Source organism: Solanum dulcamara, chromosome 6 (assembly GCF_947179165.1).
Source record: "Solanum dulcamara chromosome 6, daSolDulc1.2, whole genome shotgun sequence".
Lineage (NCBI taxonomy): Eukaryota > Viridiplantae > Streptophyta > Magnoliopsida > Solanales > Solanaceae > Solanum > Solanum dulcamara.
In genome coordinates this window covers 74,277,690-74,297,894 of record NC_077242.1, presented here as the reverse complement: position 1 = coordinate 74,297,894, position 20,205 = coordinate 74,277,690, and the positions used below count along the sequence as shown (strand labels likewise).

The 20,205-nt window shown below is 35.9% G+C and overlaps 2 protein-coding genes across 3 annotated transcripts in view; both read right to left on the bottom strand.

Annotated features, from left to right (window-relative positions):
• Positions 1-41: 41 nt before the first annotated feature.
• On the bottom strand, positions 42-6,281 carry LOC129891492 (DNA replication licensing factor MCM5). The gene is made up of 18 exons (XM_055966877.1): positions 5,914-6,281; positions 4,493-4,636; positions 4,215-4,394; positions 4,037-4,135; positions 3,794-3,930; positions 3,577-3,682; positions 3,013-3,147; positions 2,862-2,939; positions 2,564-2,668; positions 2,376-2,467; positions 2,161-2,293; positions 1,969-2,064; positions 1,629-1,720; positions 1,447-1,537; positions 1,205-1,314; positions 860-989; positions 656-757; positions 42-472 (listed from the first exon to the last, which is right to left on the bottom strand). Exons 1-18 carry the CDS (start codon positions 6,211-6,213, stop codon positions 389-391), a joined length of 2,214 nt encoding a protein of 737 aa, XP_055822852.1. The 5' UTR covers positions 6,214-6,281; the 3' UTR covers positions 42-388.
• Positions 6,282-7,933: 1,652 nt separating this feature from the next.
• Positions 7,934-20,205, bottom strand: part of LOC129891491 (dicer-like protein 4) — a 37,372-nt gene continuing 25,100 nt past the window's right edge. For both annotated transcript variants that reach the window (XM_055966875.1, XM_055966876.1), the window contains exons 18-25: positions 18,277-18,482; positions 17,943-18,152; positions 16,898-17,356; positions 16,502-16,774; positions 12,215-12,541; positions 10,061-10,370; positions 9,875-9,989; positions 7,934-8,430 (exon numbers count right to left, since the gene is read on the bottom strand). In XM_055966875.1, coding sequence (XP_055822850.1) covers positions 8,277-8,430; positions 9,875-9,989; positions 10,061-10,370; positions 12,215-12,541; positions 16,502-16,774; positions 16,898-17,356; positions 17,943-18,152; positions 18,277-18,482 — 2,054 coding nt within the window. In that variant the 3' untranslated portion in view covers positions 7,934-8,276. The remainder of the gene's footprint in view (positions 8,431-9,874; positions 9,990-10,060; positions 10,371-12,214; positions 12,542-16,501; positions 16,775-16,897; positions 17,357-17,942; positions 18,153-18,276; positions 18,483-20,205) is intronic.

The window sequence follows — 20,205 nt, the reverse complement described above, 5'->3', positions numbered from 1 at the left end:
CAGCTACCTGGTGCAAATTCTACGATCATTTGCTGCATAGGTTATAGTTTTACTCTAAATCAAAATTACATTAAAAAAAAACAATTCTACATCCTGCTGAAATTGCAGAAAAAGTTTAGAACACATGGGCATACTGGTGCAGTCACAAATAAATATATCAGATTGCTCAAAGGAACTCAAACCAGTCGCCAGAGTGGATGTGCATTCCTACCCTTCGACACTTGCAGTTCACTAATCAGTAGAGACTAATGTACAGGTGTTGAAGGCAGTATCTAAATCCACAATTTAAATATTTCTGCTTGATTTGCTGAGGGCATAAAAAATCATCAAATCACATGTGATTTGATGATCAGTCGACTGGGGATACTGTCCTTGCGACATAAAATCTTTAGGCTTTTCGAACTATGACTCTCCGTTCTCGTTTGTACTCCACTTCATCCCTTTGATGCATAATTATCAGTGCTCTTCTTACCTGGCAATATTTAGCACTTGCATCAGCACAAGGTTTTAAGAGTATCGTTAAATAAATCTACTTCTACTGGTTTACTACCAAAAAAATCTATCTGAAGGCACCAAAAATCAAATGAATGGAGCAAACAGAGGAACATATTATGAAAAAGGCATATATGTGAAACATTGAAAGGACGACCCTTACAATCGATTCATTCAAGCCCATCCTGGTCAGGTCATCAACTAGCCGTCTCTCTGATATATGGCTACCAATACCCATTCTTCTCTTAATTTGGGTTTCAGCTTGCTATTCATCCACAAAAAAAAAATTAACACTGTTAGATTCTGTGATTGGAAGGATGTATAGCTGGAAAAATTAATGTGAGTATTGGTTGCACAAGAGACGAACCTTTATCTCATTTGCCATCTCAGGAGTAAGGTTTATGTGTTGATTGATTCCAGATCGTGCTGCATCCATTGTGGAAGTGTTGAAGAGCCTAATTGCTTCTGAAACATGATCCTCATTTGCAACTTGGGAGCTAAAATCATGATAAGAAAGAGGTAGATTACTGATTAAAAAACCATTTGTATAGGAGCTCAAAGAAAGGATAAAGATAATAGTGAAAAGAAATACATGCAAAAGGGACTTCTCCTAAACAACTTAAATGGCATAGTTAATAGCAGTATGATAGACTTTGAAGCATTTGATCCTATGCAAGTGACAAAGAAGCAACTTATAATTGTGGTTACTTACAGTCTCATTCTTGCGAGAGCTTCACTCAATCTCACTATGGCCTCTAGTTGCCTCACAGTAATTGGAATTGCTGCTGCCTCCCCAGTTTCATTTGACTGCCGCCTCATATCCTGTAGCAGATAACAGAAGAAACAAATATCACTGAGAGATGTACAGCATTTTCATAATCAAGGTTTGTACTGAAATGTTCTTGGAAGTCTAATTCTGGACAATCTCCATAGTGAGCCTGTTGATATAATTACCTGCCTAATTTTGACATAACTTTCTTGTAGCATTGAGGCTGCAGAATCTGATAGTCGCGGATGACAATTGGTCTTACAATATTGTATATATCTGCAACAGGAACTCATTTGCTTCAATATTTAGAACTTAAAAGTTACAACAATAATTAAGTGCATAACTTTAAGCCATATTAAGAACCAACCTTTTCAGCCAATTATACTCCTTAGAAGTTCCAGTCTCATCCCTAGAAGCTTCAGCAGATGCATGGATCCTGATGATATGGCTAGCAATACGCTGTAGTAAAAGAAACACTCAGTAAGTGAAAACACATTCTTGCATGTTCTTTTACTAAAATAAGCAAAATAGCAAAGCCTGCTTCAAATTATGTCAATAAAAATATTTTGAAAATTAAATACCCATTTATTCGTGATTTCATGCCCTGTACACTATCTAGACGCCTAATTTCTTGATCAAAGTGAAGTCCAGACCATAAAAATGCTCATTTCATCCACAGAATTGAGAGTGCTAGGATTTTGTCTTACCTTGTCCTGCTCGTACTTCCTGATGTCTTTCACAATGAAAATCAAATCGAATCTTGAAAGAATTGTTGTCTGCAAGTCAATGTTATCTTGTGCAGTCTGCAATGAAAATAGCAGTTCAGCTCCTGTTTTATGCCAACACAAGATGCAGAAAATTGTAAAAAAATAAACACAATTGAAAGGAATTATAGAGACCTTGAGATCATCATAGCGTCCAGATGGAGGATTAGCCGCAGCAAGCACCGAGGTTCTTGAATTAAGGACTGTTGTAATTCCAGCCTTCGCAATGGAAATCGTTTGCTGCTCCATTGCTTCATGAATAGCAACTCTAGTAACCAGTAAGAAGCTCTTTAGAAATTCTCATGAGATAATATAGTCGAAAAAAGAAAGGAGCTCTAACTATGATCTACCTATCTTCTGGCCTCATTTTGTCAAACTCATCAATGCAGACAACTCCTCCATCTGCCAAGACCATGGCTCCCCCTTCTAGGTAAAACTCACGCTGATTTGTTATAAAGAAACTCATTATTTTTAAAATATATTGAAAATGGAATGTATCTGAAATGGCTTCTAGACTAAGGTAGATATAGAGACTTACAGAGCTATTATCCCTAATGACAGAAGCTGTGAGACCAGCAGCTGAAGATCCCTTGCCTGAAGTGTATACGGCTACTGGGGCTGTCTTTTCCACAAATTTTAGAAACTACATGGTAAAATAAAATAATTCAGACTCTCATTTGCATTGGAAATAGAAACAAGGATGAATAACAATAAAAAATCTTGAGAACCAAATGCCAAATTAAATTGCTCTCATGCTTCAGCAAAAATAAGAGGCTCTCATGAAAATGGAATTTCATATCAACAATGCCGCCTTTTAATCAATGAGTTTAACTGACCTGTGATTTAGCAGTTGAGGGATCCCCCAACAGCAATACATTGATATCACCTCTTAATCTTACACCATCGGGTAAGAACTGTACAAACAGAGTTAGAGATTAACCAATAAATAAACGAAGAACAATTGACATTGAAGGGAAAATGGCATACCTTCCTTGACCCTCCAAATAAAAGGCACGTGACAGCTTTCTTGACATCAACATGCCCAAATATTGAGGGAGCAACCATTGAGCATATCTTGTCATAAGCATTACTATCGGATGCAAATTTCAGGAATTCTTCTTTCTGAAAAAGGAAGGCCATGAGAACTGATGCACAAGGGAATAATATCCAAACAGATTAAAACCAACACCAAAATTGAAAAAATAATGCTGTCCAAAGACTCAAACAGCATGGCAACATATCAGCATGCTTTTAGCAAGCTGTTATATCTTGTAAATTTAAAGCTTATTCATTCAGCACTTGATCTGTACAGACTACAGAGGTCAGAGGTAAATCCTCCCCCACAGTTTATAGCTTGACCAACATTACTTAATGTTCCCCAGTTTTGTCCACTCTATGTGCAAGCTTCTTTGCAAGTATTTCTGCTGTGAGTTGTGGGGGTATGTAGGTAGAGACCATTATCTATATGCAGTCTACTCAATTGAAAGCACGGGTGCTAACATTAACTTAAAGCTCTCAATTACCACATGCTACTGATAATTTAGAAATTACCTCATCTACTGTGAAGTTGGCTGGCCCTCGAGAATTGGCCTCATTTGTTTCTTCCAATCCAACAACTCTAACATAAGGCTGCCTCACAGCAACAGCTCCTTTGTGACTGCATCCCAGTTCAGAACATAGTAACCCGTACATTAAAAAAAAAGTTGATAACAATGAAATGACAAACACTACAAAATTGAATTCCTTTAATCACTTGGTAGACTCTTACGATGTTGACGAATTCGAAGCTTGAAAAATACTGTAGATCCCCATTATCGTCAGCCTTGTACCAGGCACTATAGTTTGAACAAGATGACGATCTATAGATAGAAGCATATTTCTTGGCAGCTCTCCAGTAGGAACATCCTATAATGACCTCAACAAAAAACACAAATAAAATGAGATTATGACATAAAGAAGGGCATTGCTGATTGCAGTCGAGCTTCTCTTCTGCAATTAAATGTTTCCTCACCTCAGGGTTTTCCTGCAATTTAAGTGTCTGCTGGTCAACGTACTTACTTTTATCTGGAACCACTACCCATGGATCAATAGGACACGGGTCCTCCCCCACCTGCAAAAATTCCTACCATTAGAATGTCATCCTTATTAAACTTCAAATTAAGAGTCCCCACAGTTTTCATTCCAAAAACCTGAGGAACATGATCACAAGAACGTGGTACGATAGCTCCTCCAAGCCCTGGACGACATGGGACAATCTTCACATTTTTGCAGTTCTTACATAGCAAGGTCACATAGGTTGCCTTCGCTTTAGTCTTTGATGCAGCAATAACAATCCCAGATACCTTGACCAACTTTGATATACATTGTGCCTAAACAAAAAAAAGATTATAGAAATATGGGGATGAGTGCATCAATTAGAGAAAATCAAGATAATCAAGAAAGAGGCAATGCTCAAACAGAAACTAACCCCAAGGGAACGCATTGACAGTGAATCCTGCTCTGACCTCAAGAGTATTTGTACTTCACCAATCTCCGGTTCCTCCATTTCTCCACTCTCACCAGCTACCCTTGATTTCAAACTCGCAAGAACCTCAGCTGCTGCAGTTTCAAACTAGATACCCAGGACACAAAAAAAAAACAAGTGTCATTCAGTAGTTGGTTCTTGAGAAAATCTGGATTAATGATATTACAATATTTCATGTAATTGAAGACAACAATACACTGATCTTAACCATACTTTTCACTTACAAAAAGAACTTTAGTTCAGCCACACATAAACTGCATTAATTTCCACAAATAACGAAGGCCAATTTGTATCTAGAACAATTCCTTAACAAGTGCTAAAGTTTCACGAGCCATTCACCTATAACAAATGATTAGAATTGGTTGCACAACTGACAGCACTGCAAGTACCTATAGGAGGACATAGCTAGACATATGCTACACGTTTCAATTCTGTACCTGTCATTCTTCACTTCACATTTAAGAAATAAATAAAGTAATACCTGTATCTAGAGGGGTAAAAACTATTATGTCAAAGCAAAACCTTTCTCATGCCTCTATTCAAACAGTAATATCGCCTTTCAGCAGTGAATAAGGACAAACCCACTACCTTCAATTTTAACTAATTATACCTAACAACCATGCCCCAAATCCAAATGCAACTATTTAATAACTCCAAATGCAAACATATGCAAATCCCACAAATGCATACATTTACATTTTTGAAAAGTAAAATTTGTGAAAATTACACCCATTTGTTAAGCATGGAGTAAATTATGTTTGAGCATACATCAATCTGACCACCATTATTTGTCACATCAAACATAACCCTAACTAAATAAACTTCAAGGGCAAAACTATACTAGTATATACACAAGCTAAAATAAAATAAACCATAAAAAAGTCATAAATCAGTATCCTTTTCCACTATCAACACAATCATAGTCAAACATAATCATTCATTTCAACAAATCAAAATGTCAATACAACAAGTTCATTAAACTCTCAAGTTCATCAACCACAAATTCACAGCCATAAATCAACATAATCATTCATTTGAACAAATCAACATGCAATTACAACAAAAAATTCAAACTAAATCATCAACAGAGTCATAATCCAACATAATCATTCATTTCAACAAATCTACAAGTAATTACAACAAAAAGGACAAACTAAATCCATTAAACTCTCAAGTTCATCAACAACAAATTCACAGCCGTAAATCATAATCCAACATAAACATTCATTTTCAATTCAACAAATCCAAATGTAATTACAACAAAGGAACTAATCAAATCCATCAAACTCTCAAGTTCATCAACAACAACAAATTCACATCCACATACGGCTAACAAACACAATAGAAATATAACTAGTGCATACCAGAGGAAGGTAATCTGCAGGGTTCTGTCGAAGGAGTTCAGGTAGGGTTTGGTCCCTTTCATAGGAAAGGAGATCAGAAAGGTTAATAATGAGATAATTTTGGTTCTCGAGCAGAGCTTCTCTATAAGGAAACACATTCGGCTGAGATTTATCAGGGAAGTTTCTGATGAACTCCTTGAACTTCCGGAGAATGACGTGGCGGCTCGTCCCTCCATTTTCGGCGTCTCCTGTGGCTCCGCCGCCGTGAGGAAACTGAGCTTGGTCGCTGTAGTATACTGCTCCTTCGTCCCAACCCGACATCTCTACTTTCTCTGTCTAGAAATCTTTCTCTCTCTCTCTAAAATTTCACTCTTCTCTGTGTTTCTCTCTGTGGCTTTTGCTCTCTCTTTTTGGAAGAAGGGTTTAACAAAGGGAGGAGTCATTTTGGCGGGAATTGTTTGGCGGGAAGAATATGCACGTGAGTAGCACGTGTATGGTTAGTGGGTCGTTATATGAAGAAAAATAGTGCAATCTATATTTAATGTGTTAAAAAATATTTTTCTTCCTAAAAAAAATAAATAAGTGGATCTTTTACTTATTTTTTTGTGTTCAGTACGTAACCAAAAAATATTAGTACTCTCTTTAGTGGTTAAAACTAAAAGGAAGACCTTTTAAAATTTGTTGTCTAAAATAATTTTTAGATATTTGTGTGGTTGTAAATCAAATAAAAAGAAAATTTTAAAGTTAAATTATTTCTTATTATAGTAAGATGACATAAATTTTTAGATGGACTAAAAAGTAAAGAGTGTCACATAGAATGAGACAAAAAAAAATACTATTTTAAAAGCATTTGTAGATAATCTAGATAAATACTTCCTCTATTTCATATTAAATGAATTTTCAAGGTAATGTATACATATTAAGAAAAGCATTCAAGGATAAAATTTGAACCATATTTTTCTCTATTATCCTTTTGTTTAATCACCTCCATAAAGATGATTAAATGTGAAATCATAAATTCAAACAGTCTTTTATTGGAGTATAACTTTGTAAATAGTGTAGTTTAACTCATAAAAAACTACAAAACTTCATTAATGGAAAGGATAAACATGATAAAAAATTTAAACATTTCTCTTGAATTTTGAACAATAAAAAAAGTTCTAAAAATTCAGTTAATATAAAATAGAGGAAATATTATAATGGGTGAGTATGAAGGTTTAGGTGTGGGGTGGGGCGGGGCGGGGTGGGGCTACTAGGATAGGAATAGCAATGATCTAAATATGCCTTTAGTTGCAATTACTTAAACCAAATAAGTATATATTTTTCACAAGAAGTTTTGTTTCACTATACAAAACTCTCTAAAATTTAGAAATTGTTTTAAATTTAGAGCAGTGGTAAAGTTATTTTTATGAGACTTATACATCACTAGTTCAAACCATAAAAACAATTATAGATAGGCTATTTACATCACATTTTTGGGGGATGCTACCCTTCAATGGCCCTGTGCATGAACAAGAAGAAACGTGTTGTCCAACTAGAATAGTTTTTTGGTTAGTTCTTAAAGTTGAGTTCTTCAATTCAAGTGAAAGTTTCTTCTCCCATTTACTGAACTTCCAAGATTTTTCAAACGAATTCATATCCAAACACAACTTCAATTTCCAAATATAATTTTTTTTTTGATGAGAACGAAAACTTGCGGCCGCTACCCTCTGAGTGCGCATAGGGTAAAGCCCCAGCTTCTATGCAATAGCTCGCAAACCACACAGGAGAGTTAACTCACACTAGATAAGCCCTGTGCGACGAGCTCGACCCAGAAGGCAAACCCCTTACTTTCGCTACCAAGGAGTTTTGAACTTGAAACCTCCAACATGGAAGTCCCAACACAAAACCACTGAGCCACCCCCAAGGGTTCCAAATATCACTTTTCAACGTCAAATACAATTTTTTTTTCAAATGTTACTCAATTCATGTTCAAAAGCTTACCAAACAGCAAATGGAAGACCGGAGAGAAAACCAACAAAGAAATGGAAAAGATGGAAAGAAGAAAAAGAAAAGATCTATGAGAATACCAAGAATATGAAACCTCAATAAGGGAAAGCTGACCTCACAACAATAGCAGGCCACATATAATTTCTAGACCTTATGTACTTTTCCAAGTCCCAACTATATGTAAAATTTCATCATTTAACACCTATTCTATTTGCAATCACACCGGGGGAGAACAATAAAGATCCCTTAATCGCTCTATAAACTCTTCCAGTAATATACAACATTCTATGCCCTATACACAGAATTGACAAACAGCCACAATATTGTGGCGTCAAAGATCCTAAATGCATTTTTTGTTAATTACAATCGAATTAGTGTTCTGTGGCTAAACACTCTCAGTTGTCGAGCAGATATCCTTCCTGCTTCAAGAACCAAAGTGCCCCTTCCGCTGCATGCTCAGCTGCATCTTTCTTTTTCGCCTGAGGTTCTCCATAAGACTCTATAACTCTTGATGTTTCTTCGATCTCCACCACCACCCGGAAAGTAAACCTGAAGATGATTTGAAAAAGTGAAGGAGAAAACATACATAAGCAATTTGGAGAACATGTAAATTTCGCGGTTATTCGAGGACAAAACATAAATATGAGTGGGTGGGGCACAACATAAGCTATATTACTTTCTTTACTCTCTCTCCCTTTCTCTTTTTGACCCCATAGGCTCTAAAATGTCAAGGATTCTAGATTGCACACGGCACAAAAATAATCAAGAATAAAGGATGGTGTTGGTGGCGTTAACATTTCTTGGTTAGATCAGAAGAAAGCCTTATAGGCAATACAGAGGTCCCCACTCCCCATGGACAACATTAAACCATATGATCAGCAAGAATTTTTCTTTATTCATAGGTTCCAAGAACTAAAAGTAAGTACTGCAACTGCAAGTAAAATATTGAACAATCAAATGGTGCAAGAAATTAACCAAATGAGTTCTGTCAAAATAAGTCAATACAGAAGAGGCAAACTATGGCTGCACATCACTGCCAACTCAAGCTGAAGTTTTTTTCTTTGTGGTGAATAGTTTTCTACCTCTCGTGGAGTGATAATTTAAATGCCTAGGCTTCATGTGTTATATCAATGTTATTTCCAGTAGTAAAGATGTGGCGCTTGTGCCTAATTCAACCCCAAAAGTTAGGTCATGAGGAGGATTTATAAGCAAGCCATTAGTCCAGTCTCCAACCAATGTGGAACTCTAACATCCCCTTCGCGCCCAGACCCAACTGGAGAGTATATTCAGTCGAAAAGTATGATGGGGATATATTTAAACTATTTCCAATAGCACAACGGTATATTTGACCCTTTTCCGAAATAAAATCCTATAAATCTGCTAACAATATATGGGAAAATGTATGTCACATAAAACTGTATATGTTCATCCTGTAATTCCAGTAAAACTTTTTGTTTGTTCAATTTTGGGCCACTTGATGAAACTCAATATTTTGCAACTAAGTATTTGGTAAATTCAGTTTGTATATAAGTTCCTCTATTTCAATTTGTTTGTCTTACTTTCCTATTTAGTCCGTTTAAAAATGCATCTTTCCTAATTAGGCAACTCTTCAATTTCAACCTACCTAACATGTTTAAGAACACAAAATTAAAAGACATTTTGGAACATTATACATATATTTAGTTTAAGACCTCAAGATTCAAACTTCTTTAATTTTTAAACTTCGTGCCCAATAAAACAACAACAACATACCCAGTGTAATTCCACAAATGGGGTATGGGGAGGGTGGTGTGTACACAACCTTCCTTGTGAAGCTAGAGAGGTTATTTCCAAAAAGTTCTCAGCTCAAATAAAGCATATCAACATCAAATATTGAAATTCAGATAAATTGAAACGGGGGGAGTACTATTTAGTTTACTTTTCATGATTGCAGGAATCTACTCAAAATTCGGGAATGAAAATATGAACCACTCTTTACTAGTTCGGTACATACTCTTTCAAGTGACTTGGTCCTGTCTCCTTGCAACATTCAAATAAAGGAGGTTTCCAGCAGTTGGCAGCACAAATTTCATGCAAACGTGATTTTGCCGATTCAGTTTTTGAACCACCTGAAGTGTTTTGGAGTAAGAAAATGATAACATGGATAACAAAGCAGATAGATATCCTTGTTTATTGATACCTGTAGCTTTGGAATCTGCCTTAGAGCCATTACTCATGATGGTCTGGTTGGAATTGCATTGTACAGATGCCTCTGGGGACAACTTTCTCATAGGCTTAAACTTGAAATTGCAATTTCTTGCAAGTTCCTCACTAATAGGGAATACTTTTAAGTCACAATCACTTTCACATGTTTCATGCTTATCCAAGTCATCACAACTATCAGTAAGAACACAGGGTGTTTCATCATATCCTATCAGTTTAGCTTCCATCTTAATAGCTGTTTTCATCACTTGCTCCAGTGATTTAGACTTGGGCCTATAGCCTTGAGCCTGCACATTGGAAGACATTATTGAACTGCAAATAGCTATATAAGATAAGTCACATATGGGAGGTGCTAAAAACTAAAACGGCAATTACTGAAGAAACAATGATAAAACAGATGGACACAAGAAGAGCTAAGAAACATTGATTCTGCCCTCTATAATATCGGCTGATCAGCACGCAACTGCTGGGAGAAGTAAAGAAAATAAAGCAGCATGCATTGTTAAAACTCTACCAGGGAGATCAAGCAAAATCGTCCACCAGACAGAAAGTATAAACCAACAGTCACAAGCATCACAAGATTAAAATGTCATGGGACTAAAAGGTGTTGACTGGCCCTTTTAGGGGGATTCAAATTCTGGTTTTAAAATCATACATTCCAATTCGTGACTGCATCAAATCAATTGCCTTCTCTGAATTTCATTCAAATGTTGAAATCAATAATTCTAAGTAATTAAAGTTCAGCAATTTTCGGCAATTAAGATAAATAAAGAAAAAAGAAGTTAAAGGTCCAAATTTCCAATTTGTCAATGAATAAAAGAATGCTGAAAATAAGGAAACAAAGCTGACATAGCTGAACTCTACAAAATCATACTCCGACCGTTTCAATTTGTTTGTTCTACTTTCATTTTTAGTCTGTTTTAAAAAAATGTTTCTTTCTTTTTTTGGTAACTCTTTAATTTCAACTTTCCACGTGGTATGTTTAAGACCACAAGATTAAAGGGCATTTTGATACATTTGACATATCTTTATTTTACGAGACTACAAGTTCAAAAGTCTTTTTTACTTTCTTAAACCCCGTGCCAAGTCAAAACAGGTCAAACAAGTTGAAACGGAGGGAGTAAGAAAGATTCTGAAAGCTGTGTCATGTAACAAAATAAAAATCTCCTATGAAACAAAGAATTTTCCAGATTAGAATGAAGAATATAAATATGGTTAGGTACATTCTCAACTAACAAATAAGAAACAAAGAATTAAAAACAATTTAACATGGAGTGCATGCTGTGAGATATATAACAAAGGAGAGAATTTATGGGATTGCATGACTAACTATATCTCATGCTTCAATCTATTCATATAAAGATTTTACAAGGATGGAATAACTAACTACATCTCATGCTTCGATCACTTGGTGGAACATTGTATAAAACTACTGGACTGTCTACCATCAACACTACCCTCAAGTCATAATGGGTATGCTGAGCTTGCTCATGGTTTTTTCTAGTTTTACACCCAAATTAAGCATAATACAGCCACAAACGCCGCTCCCTTTAGGACCTCAGCATTCTAGCTAGTTGCTAAACCAATACCCAAATACCTAAAAATCAAAAGCTGACTAAGAATCGATACAGCAACAAAGGTTTCCCTTAACAAGCCAAGTGATTCAACTCATCAGTGACTTGAAATATAACGATTTACTCAACACCTTTATCACAGAAATCTACACCCTGTTGTTTTCACAAGTAAACCTTCAGGCTTCAATTTCACACAACACTAACAACTAATCCTAAAGCTTATTTTCCTTATTTTACATGGCCATCAAGAATCAACCAGAAAGACAACAGAGTTGTCAATTGTCTGCACCAGACTGTCATTTTCCCGAAAAGTAATATTTCAGGTATATACTTCATGCTACTGGAAACAAGCTGCAGTTTGTTCAGCATTTCATTTATCTTCGAAGTATAAACAAACTGCACAGGTGAAACCCTGCATTTATTTTGCTCACATAACATGTAGAAAAAGCTCTAACAAGAAGAAATAACAGAGACAGTCAATCGTAAGTACCTTGTTTTAAGATACTAGCAGCAGAAATCAAGATGCACACAAAAACATAGAAGAGTGAGATGCATACCTTCAAAATTGAACATACTTTCTGTGCAGCCATTCTTTGGGCAGCTCTTTTATTAACATTGAGAGCAGAAGCAGCTTCTGAAACATTCTCCCCATTCACCACGGCCTCAACTAGAAATTTGCTATCTTTTTTTGACGGCAGGAACTTTAAACGCCAGCCACAAGACTGACAAAGTTCATAGAGTTCCCTTGTTGGATTAAGCTGCAACCTGGTAAAGCTCATGACGGGCTTTAAGAAGGAGAGTATAATATGCCAAGCACGGTTCAAGTCAAACCCTGTGTCAAGTAGGATTGCACCCATACAAGACTCCACCAAGTCGCCAAGGGCCTGAACCAACCAGTAAACATGAGAGCAAAATGAAGGTTCATCTTTTTGATCAAGTAAAATTTTATTAGCAAAGAGCAAAAAAAATACCCGTATACAAGAAGTATACCAAAAAAGTAGAAAATCTCACAAAAAGAGATGGCTTTCGACGAACGAAACCCAATCTTCTATACCTGCAGGAACCTTGAGGGTGCACCAAAAATCAATAAGGGAAGAGAGGCTATTCCTAAAATATACAAAATCCTTTTCTATTCGGTCAAAATGAGGGTTCATCTTCTAAAGGTGATTGAAAAATTTTCCTAACTGTTCAGGATAGAAGCAACCAACTGCAAAATTACTTGATATATACAATTGCTTCCATATATACCATCACAACCCAATTTACCTGACTAACACTCCTAATTAGTAGCCCCATTTTCTTTGCTTTTTCACTGAACCACAAAACTCTTTTAAACAAATTCAAAGAGGTGGAATGATGCAAGAGACAACTTAAGAAAGAAGAAAACAACATTTCTTTCTACATGAGTTTGTGTCCCAAGCCAACCTTTCAAGGATTACGGTATAGGTTTAAATCTTATTTTTCATTATATTAACTGCTAACCATGTTTACTTTTCTCTATCAATATCTAAATCTTGATAAGCTAAAATTGTATTACCACAGATAAGCAGTTCATTGGTTAGCAATAAATTAAAACAGAATTTAGTTAACATCAGCTGAGTAATTCATTAATTTTCATTTTATTTGGAGCCCTACTCATCCGAGAAGCTAAATGAAGTTCCCATATTTTTAATAGGAATAGGAATACAGGTAAACATCCTGCATGTAGTACATTGAATAATGTAGCACAGAGAACTCCAGATTCTCTTCTTTGACAAAGAGGACAGTGCTTAGATGGTTTGCCACAGTTAGCTTTCGATCGAGAAAGACGGAAGTGTATTAATGGTTGGAAAATAATCTATCACCTCTGGTTTTGGTGAATCTTCTTGTTGAAGTGTGTTATTATCTCATCTAAATTGAACAAACAAATTGGAAACAAGGTGGAGAGACTTTTTGGGACTTGAGATTTAAAAGGGATTTTTAAGACTGGGAAGTGAGTGAGCTTCAAAGATTGTTAGTCTTAGTTCATAGGCAAGTAGATCCAGTAGATATATATTCCAATGTTTGGTCGTGGGGGCCTGGGAAATAATGGAGCATCCTCAATGAAGTCCTTTTATGAGAAACTTTTGGTTAGGGAGGAGCTTGATTTCCCATGTAATGCAATTTGGGTTCGAAGTGTAATGAGGAAGGTGTGTTCTTTCACTTGGGTAGCCATTAGAGGGGTGATTTTGATAAACGGAAATATGAGAAAGTGGAAGGTTGTTTGTGTCAGTTGGTGTTACATGTGTAAGGAGGGGGACGAGATGTGTATCATCTTCTTCTACATTTTGGGCTAAGCATGAGATTATGGTGGGATATGTTTAGTTGGTTTGGCACTCCTTGGGCGTAAGTTGCCCGGAATACGGTGAGGGTATCTGACGCAAATGCGAATCCGAGGGTCGACTTTAGCAAAATCTAAATTTTAAGATTCGTGGGTACAGATACAGGCATGGATACGGGTGCTGGAAATCGGCTAAAAAATCAAATAATTATAAAATAGAGCTATAAAGATATTCATAATTTTGAAAGATCTTCTAGGTCGTCTTTCCCAAAAAAACCCCACTTCTTCTTTCAAGCTCTCTGGTTCTTACCCTCAAAAAAGAAAAAAAGGAAGTCATTCAAGACCTTCCACAACTCTCCTTCCAAATCATTGCTGCTGTCTACCAAAAGTTGGAACACAAGTACTTGAATTCTTAGCTTCTCTTTGTTTAGATTGAAACATGAAGCAACGAATATTGACCAAGAGGAAAAGCTAAAAAGGAGACAAAAGGACTATAATATTAAAGGTATGTCATTCCTCATGTGTTAAATCTATGTTGTCTTTTATCAAAATCTTAATTTCCACCAAATTTGTCCATGGACTCTAGTCAAAGAATCTAACGTGGGTTGATCGAATCCCACATGTATCGCACACACGTCTTGTGTCACACTGCTGCGGCAGCAAAAGTGAAGACTCCGCACAACTTAACCCTGGGCAACGCCAAAAACTGTGAAAGAGTTGATGTCCAATTGGAAAAGAGGGAGAAAGAGGCGAAGACGAAGGGCTTAGAAAGTGGTGTTGCTTGTGCTATTGTGGGTAGTTTGGAGAGAGAAATAGGAGCGTTTTTGAAGGAGTAAAGTTGAGTTTATCTCAGTTCAGGGGTAGTCTACATTACATTATTTTCTTTTGATACATGATTGGAAGGAGTTTGTAGAGAATCATATTTTATAAATTCTTAAACTTTTTGGTATGCCCCTTGTATACGTGATAAAAAAATAATCATCTCATCTAAAAGCTTAAGCTATTAGAACAAGCATATATTTATTTACTTAATTGTATTGCCAACACGCCCCCACATACGGGCTTCATTCTTTTTCATGTGACAAGAACATGGAAACTCTTTTTGATAATGGGTGGTAGTGCGACTTGACTTGGGACTTCTACCTAATTTCACCTATTCAAAATAATCTGGTGCCATGGGAAAGTTAACAAAGCAAAGCTCGAACGACAATAAACTAGACAATAAAAGAAAAATATACTAAAGGAGACCCAAAAAGTTAACGTGGTTCCGTTAATTGACCTAGAAGGAGATGAATAATCAACTATATAAAAGAGAAAACAAAATATCGAGGAAATAACCTTACAAAATTCAATCTGAAATAAAGAGGCTCATACTTCAAAAAATAATGCATAACACTTATGTCTCCCCTAAACAAGACTCTCTAACCCCTTAGCGCTACAATATGGATGCTACCAAGTGAGAAAAAAGGAACCTCAACTTATAGAAATCCAAAACTTTTCCTCAAAGGAAAGCATTAGCCAAAGAAGAGAGGTTTATATTCTTTTAAGGAGAAGAAAAAAATCAAATATGATAAATGTGTTGCCCTTCCTTCAAAAAAAGAGTAAAACCCAATCATGGTAAGAAAACCAGGGGAAACACCTAAAAATTCTCCCCCTTGGACTGATTTTTCCAACTAAAATATTGAGCTGGCTTCTTCACATTAATCTACAACAGGTTGAATGTCTATCTCCTCCACAAAAACCATTGTTATAGAATCATAAAGTTATATGTTTCCTTGTATATAATATTCTAGCTGATTTCTAGGGATTAGACATCTAGTTACCTTAGTTAGCCTATTTAAACCATTGTATTCTTTGGATAATGGACAAGTAATTCTCCTAAACTACCTTGTTCAGTAACATGGTATCAGAGCATCGTAGCTCTTGGGTTTGTTTTCTGTTCGAACACTTCATCTATTGGGTCTCTCTTAAAGAGTGACCACCTTGTCTCACCACCATCATACGACCAGCATAAACCTCTCCACAGACGGGATAAGAAGAGCGTGTATCTTCACACACCACTAGAATTCCAATACGGTCTCTCACGCATCAGCGCATGGAGGGGTGTGCTGCGGCAGAATCATTTTGAGTAGGGTCTATCCAAAATTCCATGCACCTATAATAACATACCTAGTGTAGTCCCACAAGTGAGGTTTGGGGTGTTTGGAGGGCACAACAAGGTAAACTCCATGACCTGAGTTGCATAAATTCATATACCCAACGGTTTCCAGCTTTTCTTTGCCCAAAGCTTTGAAATCTGGAGTGTTGAATCTATGGTCTATAGATCCTTCTACCTTGGCTATCAAAAAAGTGTTTGAGTACCTACTTCTTTGACTTGCTATCCACCTTATTAAGATCCAAATTCTTATACCTGAATTTTGAAGGAACACACTACAATGTAGTTTCTTACATTTATTCGATGTCAACACAAACTATTATCAACTCTGTATAAGAAACTCAACCAACCATCAATATATAAGACTTCACCAATAAGTATGTTGAATACCTTCGGACAAGGTGGCTCTTCGCCCAGCCTTTTCATAGAATCTGGTCTGCCAATGAAATTGACATATCTAGTAATTGACTCACGGAGGCCACTAGAATCACAAAGTATATGACTGTGGAAGCTTTGACGTACTGCAACAACTGCAAAGGTATTGTTGTTTACAGACACTGATCTCAGATCAGTCAACTGGCCAGGCTTCAGTTTTGGGTACACAGAGTATAGATACGATGTGATCAAATAATCAAGGACAGCATCTCCAAGAAACTCCAATCTCTGTTAAAGAAAATCAAATGTTCAAAGAGAGAAGTTGCTGTAAGGGTAGTCGTAGCTCACTTTACACAATAATGATAAAGGTTTCAGAAAAAAGTAGGTTATTTAAGAAGAGAAATTTCATACCTGATAGCAGCCCCCTCCATGCTTGTTATAAGATGGATGTATGAATGCCTGAATGAGCAAACCCTTATGGATGAAAGAATAACCTAATAAATGTTCAATGGCCAGAACATCTATTTTATCAGCAAGTGGCATAAAGACTTTGCTTGCAGAGCAGATACTTTTTAGTTGTGGTTCTTTGAAATCTGTATGGATACCAATCCATTTAAGAAATGCAATTGCTGCTTTGAAGCCACTGTCCACTACAAAAGCACCAACAAGGGCTTCAACTGTATCAGAAATTGTTTTCTTACGCAACCAGTGATGAGATTTGCTACACCTAACTTCATTCTTTGCACCATCTGTCCCGCTACCACATAGACCATGTATATTTTTTTCTTTTTGCTTGTTACAGGTTACAGGACACGGACGGCCTACTACATAGAAGTGGTTGGGTTCAAATGATTGATCACGTATATATGCCTGAGACAAAGAAAAACATAGAGATTCAAACCAATTGAGTTAAAGAGTATAAACATCTTAAAGTCGCATTAAAGTGTTTAACCCATACCATTTTTAACTTATGAATGTATCAGATGTTTATTACTCCCTTTGACCCATTCCATTTTAAGGTTATTGACTAGACAAATTTTAATTAGTTAATTTAACTTGTTTACTATATGAGTTACAACAGAGAAAATATTAAAGTTATTTGATACAATGACAAATTATTTGAGGCCTCACAGTAATCAACACAGATGATTTTTTTTCTTTTTCCCCATAAGCTTCAACAAAGAAATAATTCTATTTCTGCTTTTTTATTTGTTTTAGGGATGTAAGATGAGAGAGCCACACAGGCATTTGTGTTTGTGCTAAGTAATGGTTTTAATAGACACCTCAGTGTATGCACTTTCTCACAATGAAATAATGTAAAACTTTGCAATAAGTCAAATGCCATATTTGAAAAAAGAAAAAAACAACCTTTTTCTTATCTGAACATAAACGATGTGCTGTCACATCACTGAAGAAGTCGGTCCATATCTAGCATTTGGAGTTCAGCACCATTTACCTGTAAATTGTTTCTGATTGCTACCATGTACAGATTGGAATTGTTCACAGCGTTCGACCGCTTTCTAGTTAACTGTCCTTCGTCAAAGGCATCGTGCAAAAGAAAAAGATGTCTCCCAACTGCAAACTTGAGGAATGCATCACCAAGCACTTCAAGTCTTTCAAGAGAAAAAGACTCGTGGCAGTTCTCTGTAGTGAGTGCTTCAAGAACCTGGTCCAGTTTTAGACAATTAATAGTAAACTAGGTATTGTATCTGGCATGATTCATAAGCTATGAACAAATGAAACATGTTTGATTGAGAGGGCATATTACTAAGAATGGAAGAATCCCTTACATGATCTATTGCTACTTCCCTTCCCTCAGGGAAAGAAGCAGATAGACAGCCCTTTAGTTCAATAGCGACAAGTAAGCTTTCAAGGTGATGCATGATTGAAGGTAACAATGATAATGAGCTCCCAATATCTTTGGAAAACCCAATTATCTTGAGCTGGCAAATTTCAGGAGGTAGTTCAACAAAGTGCTCCTTTTTATCACGCAACTCTGCAATAGGGGTCAAAGGAGAGTGTCATTCATTGCAAAATAATACACCACCTAAGTAATTATGTGTCTGAAAACAATACACACAGCAGAAAATGATCTTATTTTCAATGAGAGAATAACAAGCTGATATTCTGAAAATGTTGTAAGTTAAATCAAAGTAGAACACCCTTCATCTAGCCATAGATTGTCAAAATTAAGTATTTAAAACAAAGTTTGTCAGATAATTATATAATCATGGACATTGTGGCCCTTGCACTCTAACCTAGAAATGGGTGCTTATCATTTTCTCACGTCATGTCTTGGTGAAGCTTAGTCCCAAAAGATTTAAGTTTTATAAGACAAAGACCCTTCTCTTGGAGCTGCCCGGAACATTACATCAGTGCAGGTATCCTCTAAAACAAAATATTAGTAATAAATATTAAAACCAAGTAGCTCTCTTCCATTACCCAAGCCCTATCAAATCACGGAGATTCAATGAGTTTTGAGTCAGAAAACAGATCTCAATCAGGACTTAACATTAATCACCCACGTATATTGTATGCAACTGGACCTCTCACTGTAATATACTCCCTTTGTTTCTATTTATTTGTCGTCTTTACTAAAAACAGATGTTCCTTAATACTTGTCATTTCACAAAATCAATACATAAATAACACAATTCTTCCTATTTTACCCTTGAGAGTTATTGGCTTTGAAAGTATGAATTTGAGCAACATACGAAATTTAAATGATTATTTCATGTTCATTGGTCAATTTAGTTGATCAAAATAAATTAATTTATGTTCATTTATTGAAAACTTGACTTCACGAGAACACTAAATAAGTGTAAAATAGTAAACTTATCTAGTTTTTTAAGAGACATGAAATCTAAAATAGTGACATATAAATAGTAACGGAGGGAGTATTAGGTGTGAGTTTTATTATTTTCTACCACCGTTCCCGTTAACTTTACCAAAAGAAGTTTTGGAGTACAATCTGCCTGATGAAAAGCAGATGTTGAAGTGAAGAACGCAAAACGGTCGAGGTGAAGCAGCAATGTTACTGTTCAAAGTAGTGTAGCAAATCCTCACAGTTTTGGCTTCAGTTAGCTTCATATTTTATTTCATATAAATGTTTCAACTTATCATTATTTTAGCAGCTATGCAATATCTTTTAAGTAGTTCCTTGATTGGAAAGAATTAAGGATTCCCATTTAGAACTAGGGTTCTGGATGCTCTTTATCACAAATAAATAGAAAAAAATAGGACTTAATTGTCAACATTCAACCACTTAATGTCAATGATACTTGCCTTCGAGTTCTATCGTAGAATTTGTTGTTTCTTTGGTTTCATAGCAGAAGTGCATTGGTTTTTGCTTCTAACAACATTAAAAGCTATGCTTCAACATAAATCAAAGTAACCCCCCCCCCCCCTCCTTTGCATCACAAGTCTTTTGAGTTTTGCAATAGAAACAGCTCAGTTAGGGCATCTCCGACCAATAACACCAAATTTTACACTAAAATAGTGTCTACACTATTATAACGTAAACCAACTCCAACCCACTACACTAAATTTTACACAAAAAAAAGAATATTCTTTTTAAATTCTTCTCTCTAATCAACATTATATTAATATTTTTTATTTCACTTATATTTTCTTATGTTATAAAACAATTTTTTTCCACATATTCACCCTATATAATTCATATTCCTTTCTTATATACTCATTTAATATAAAATTATTTT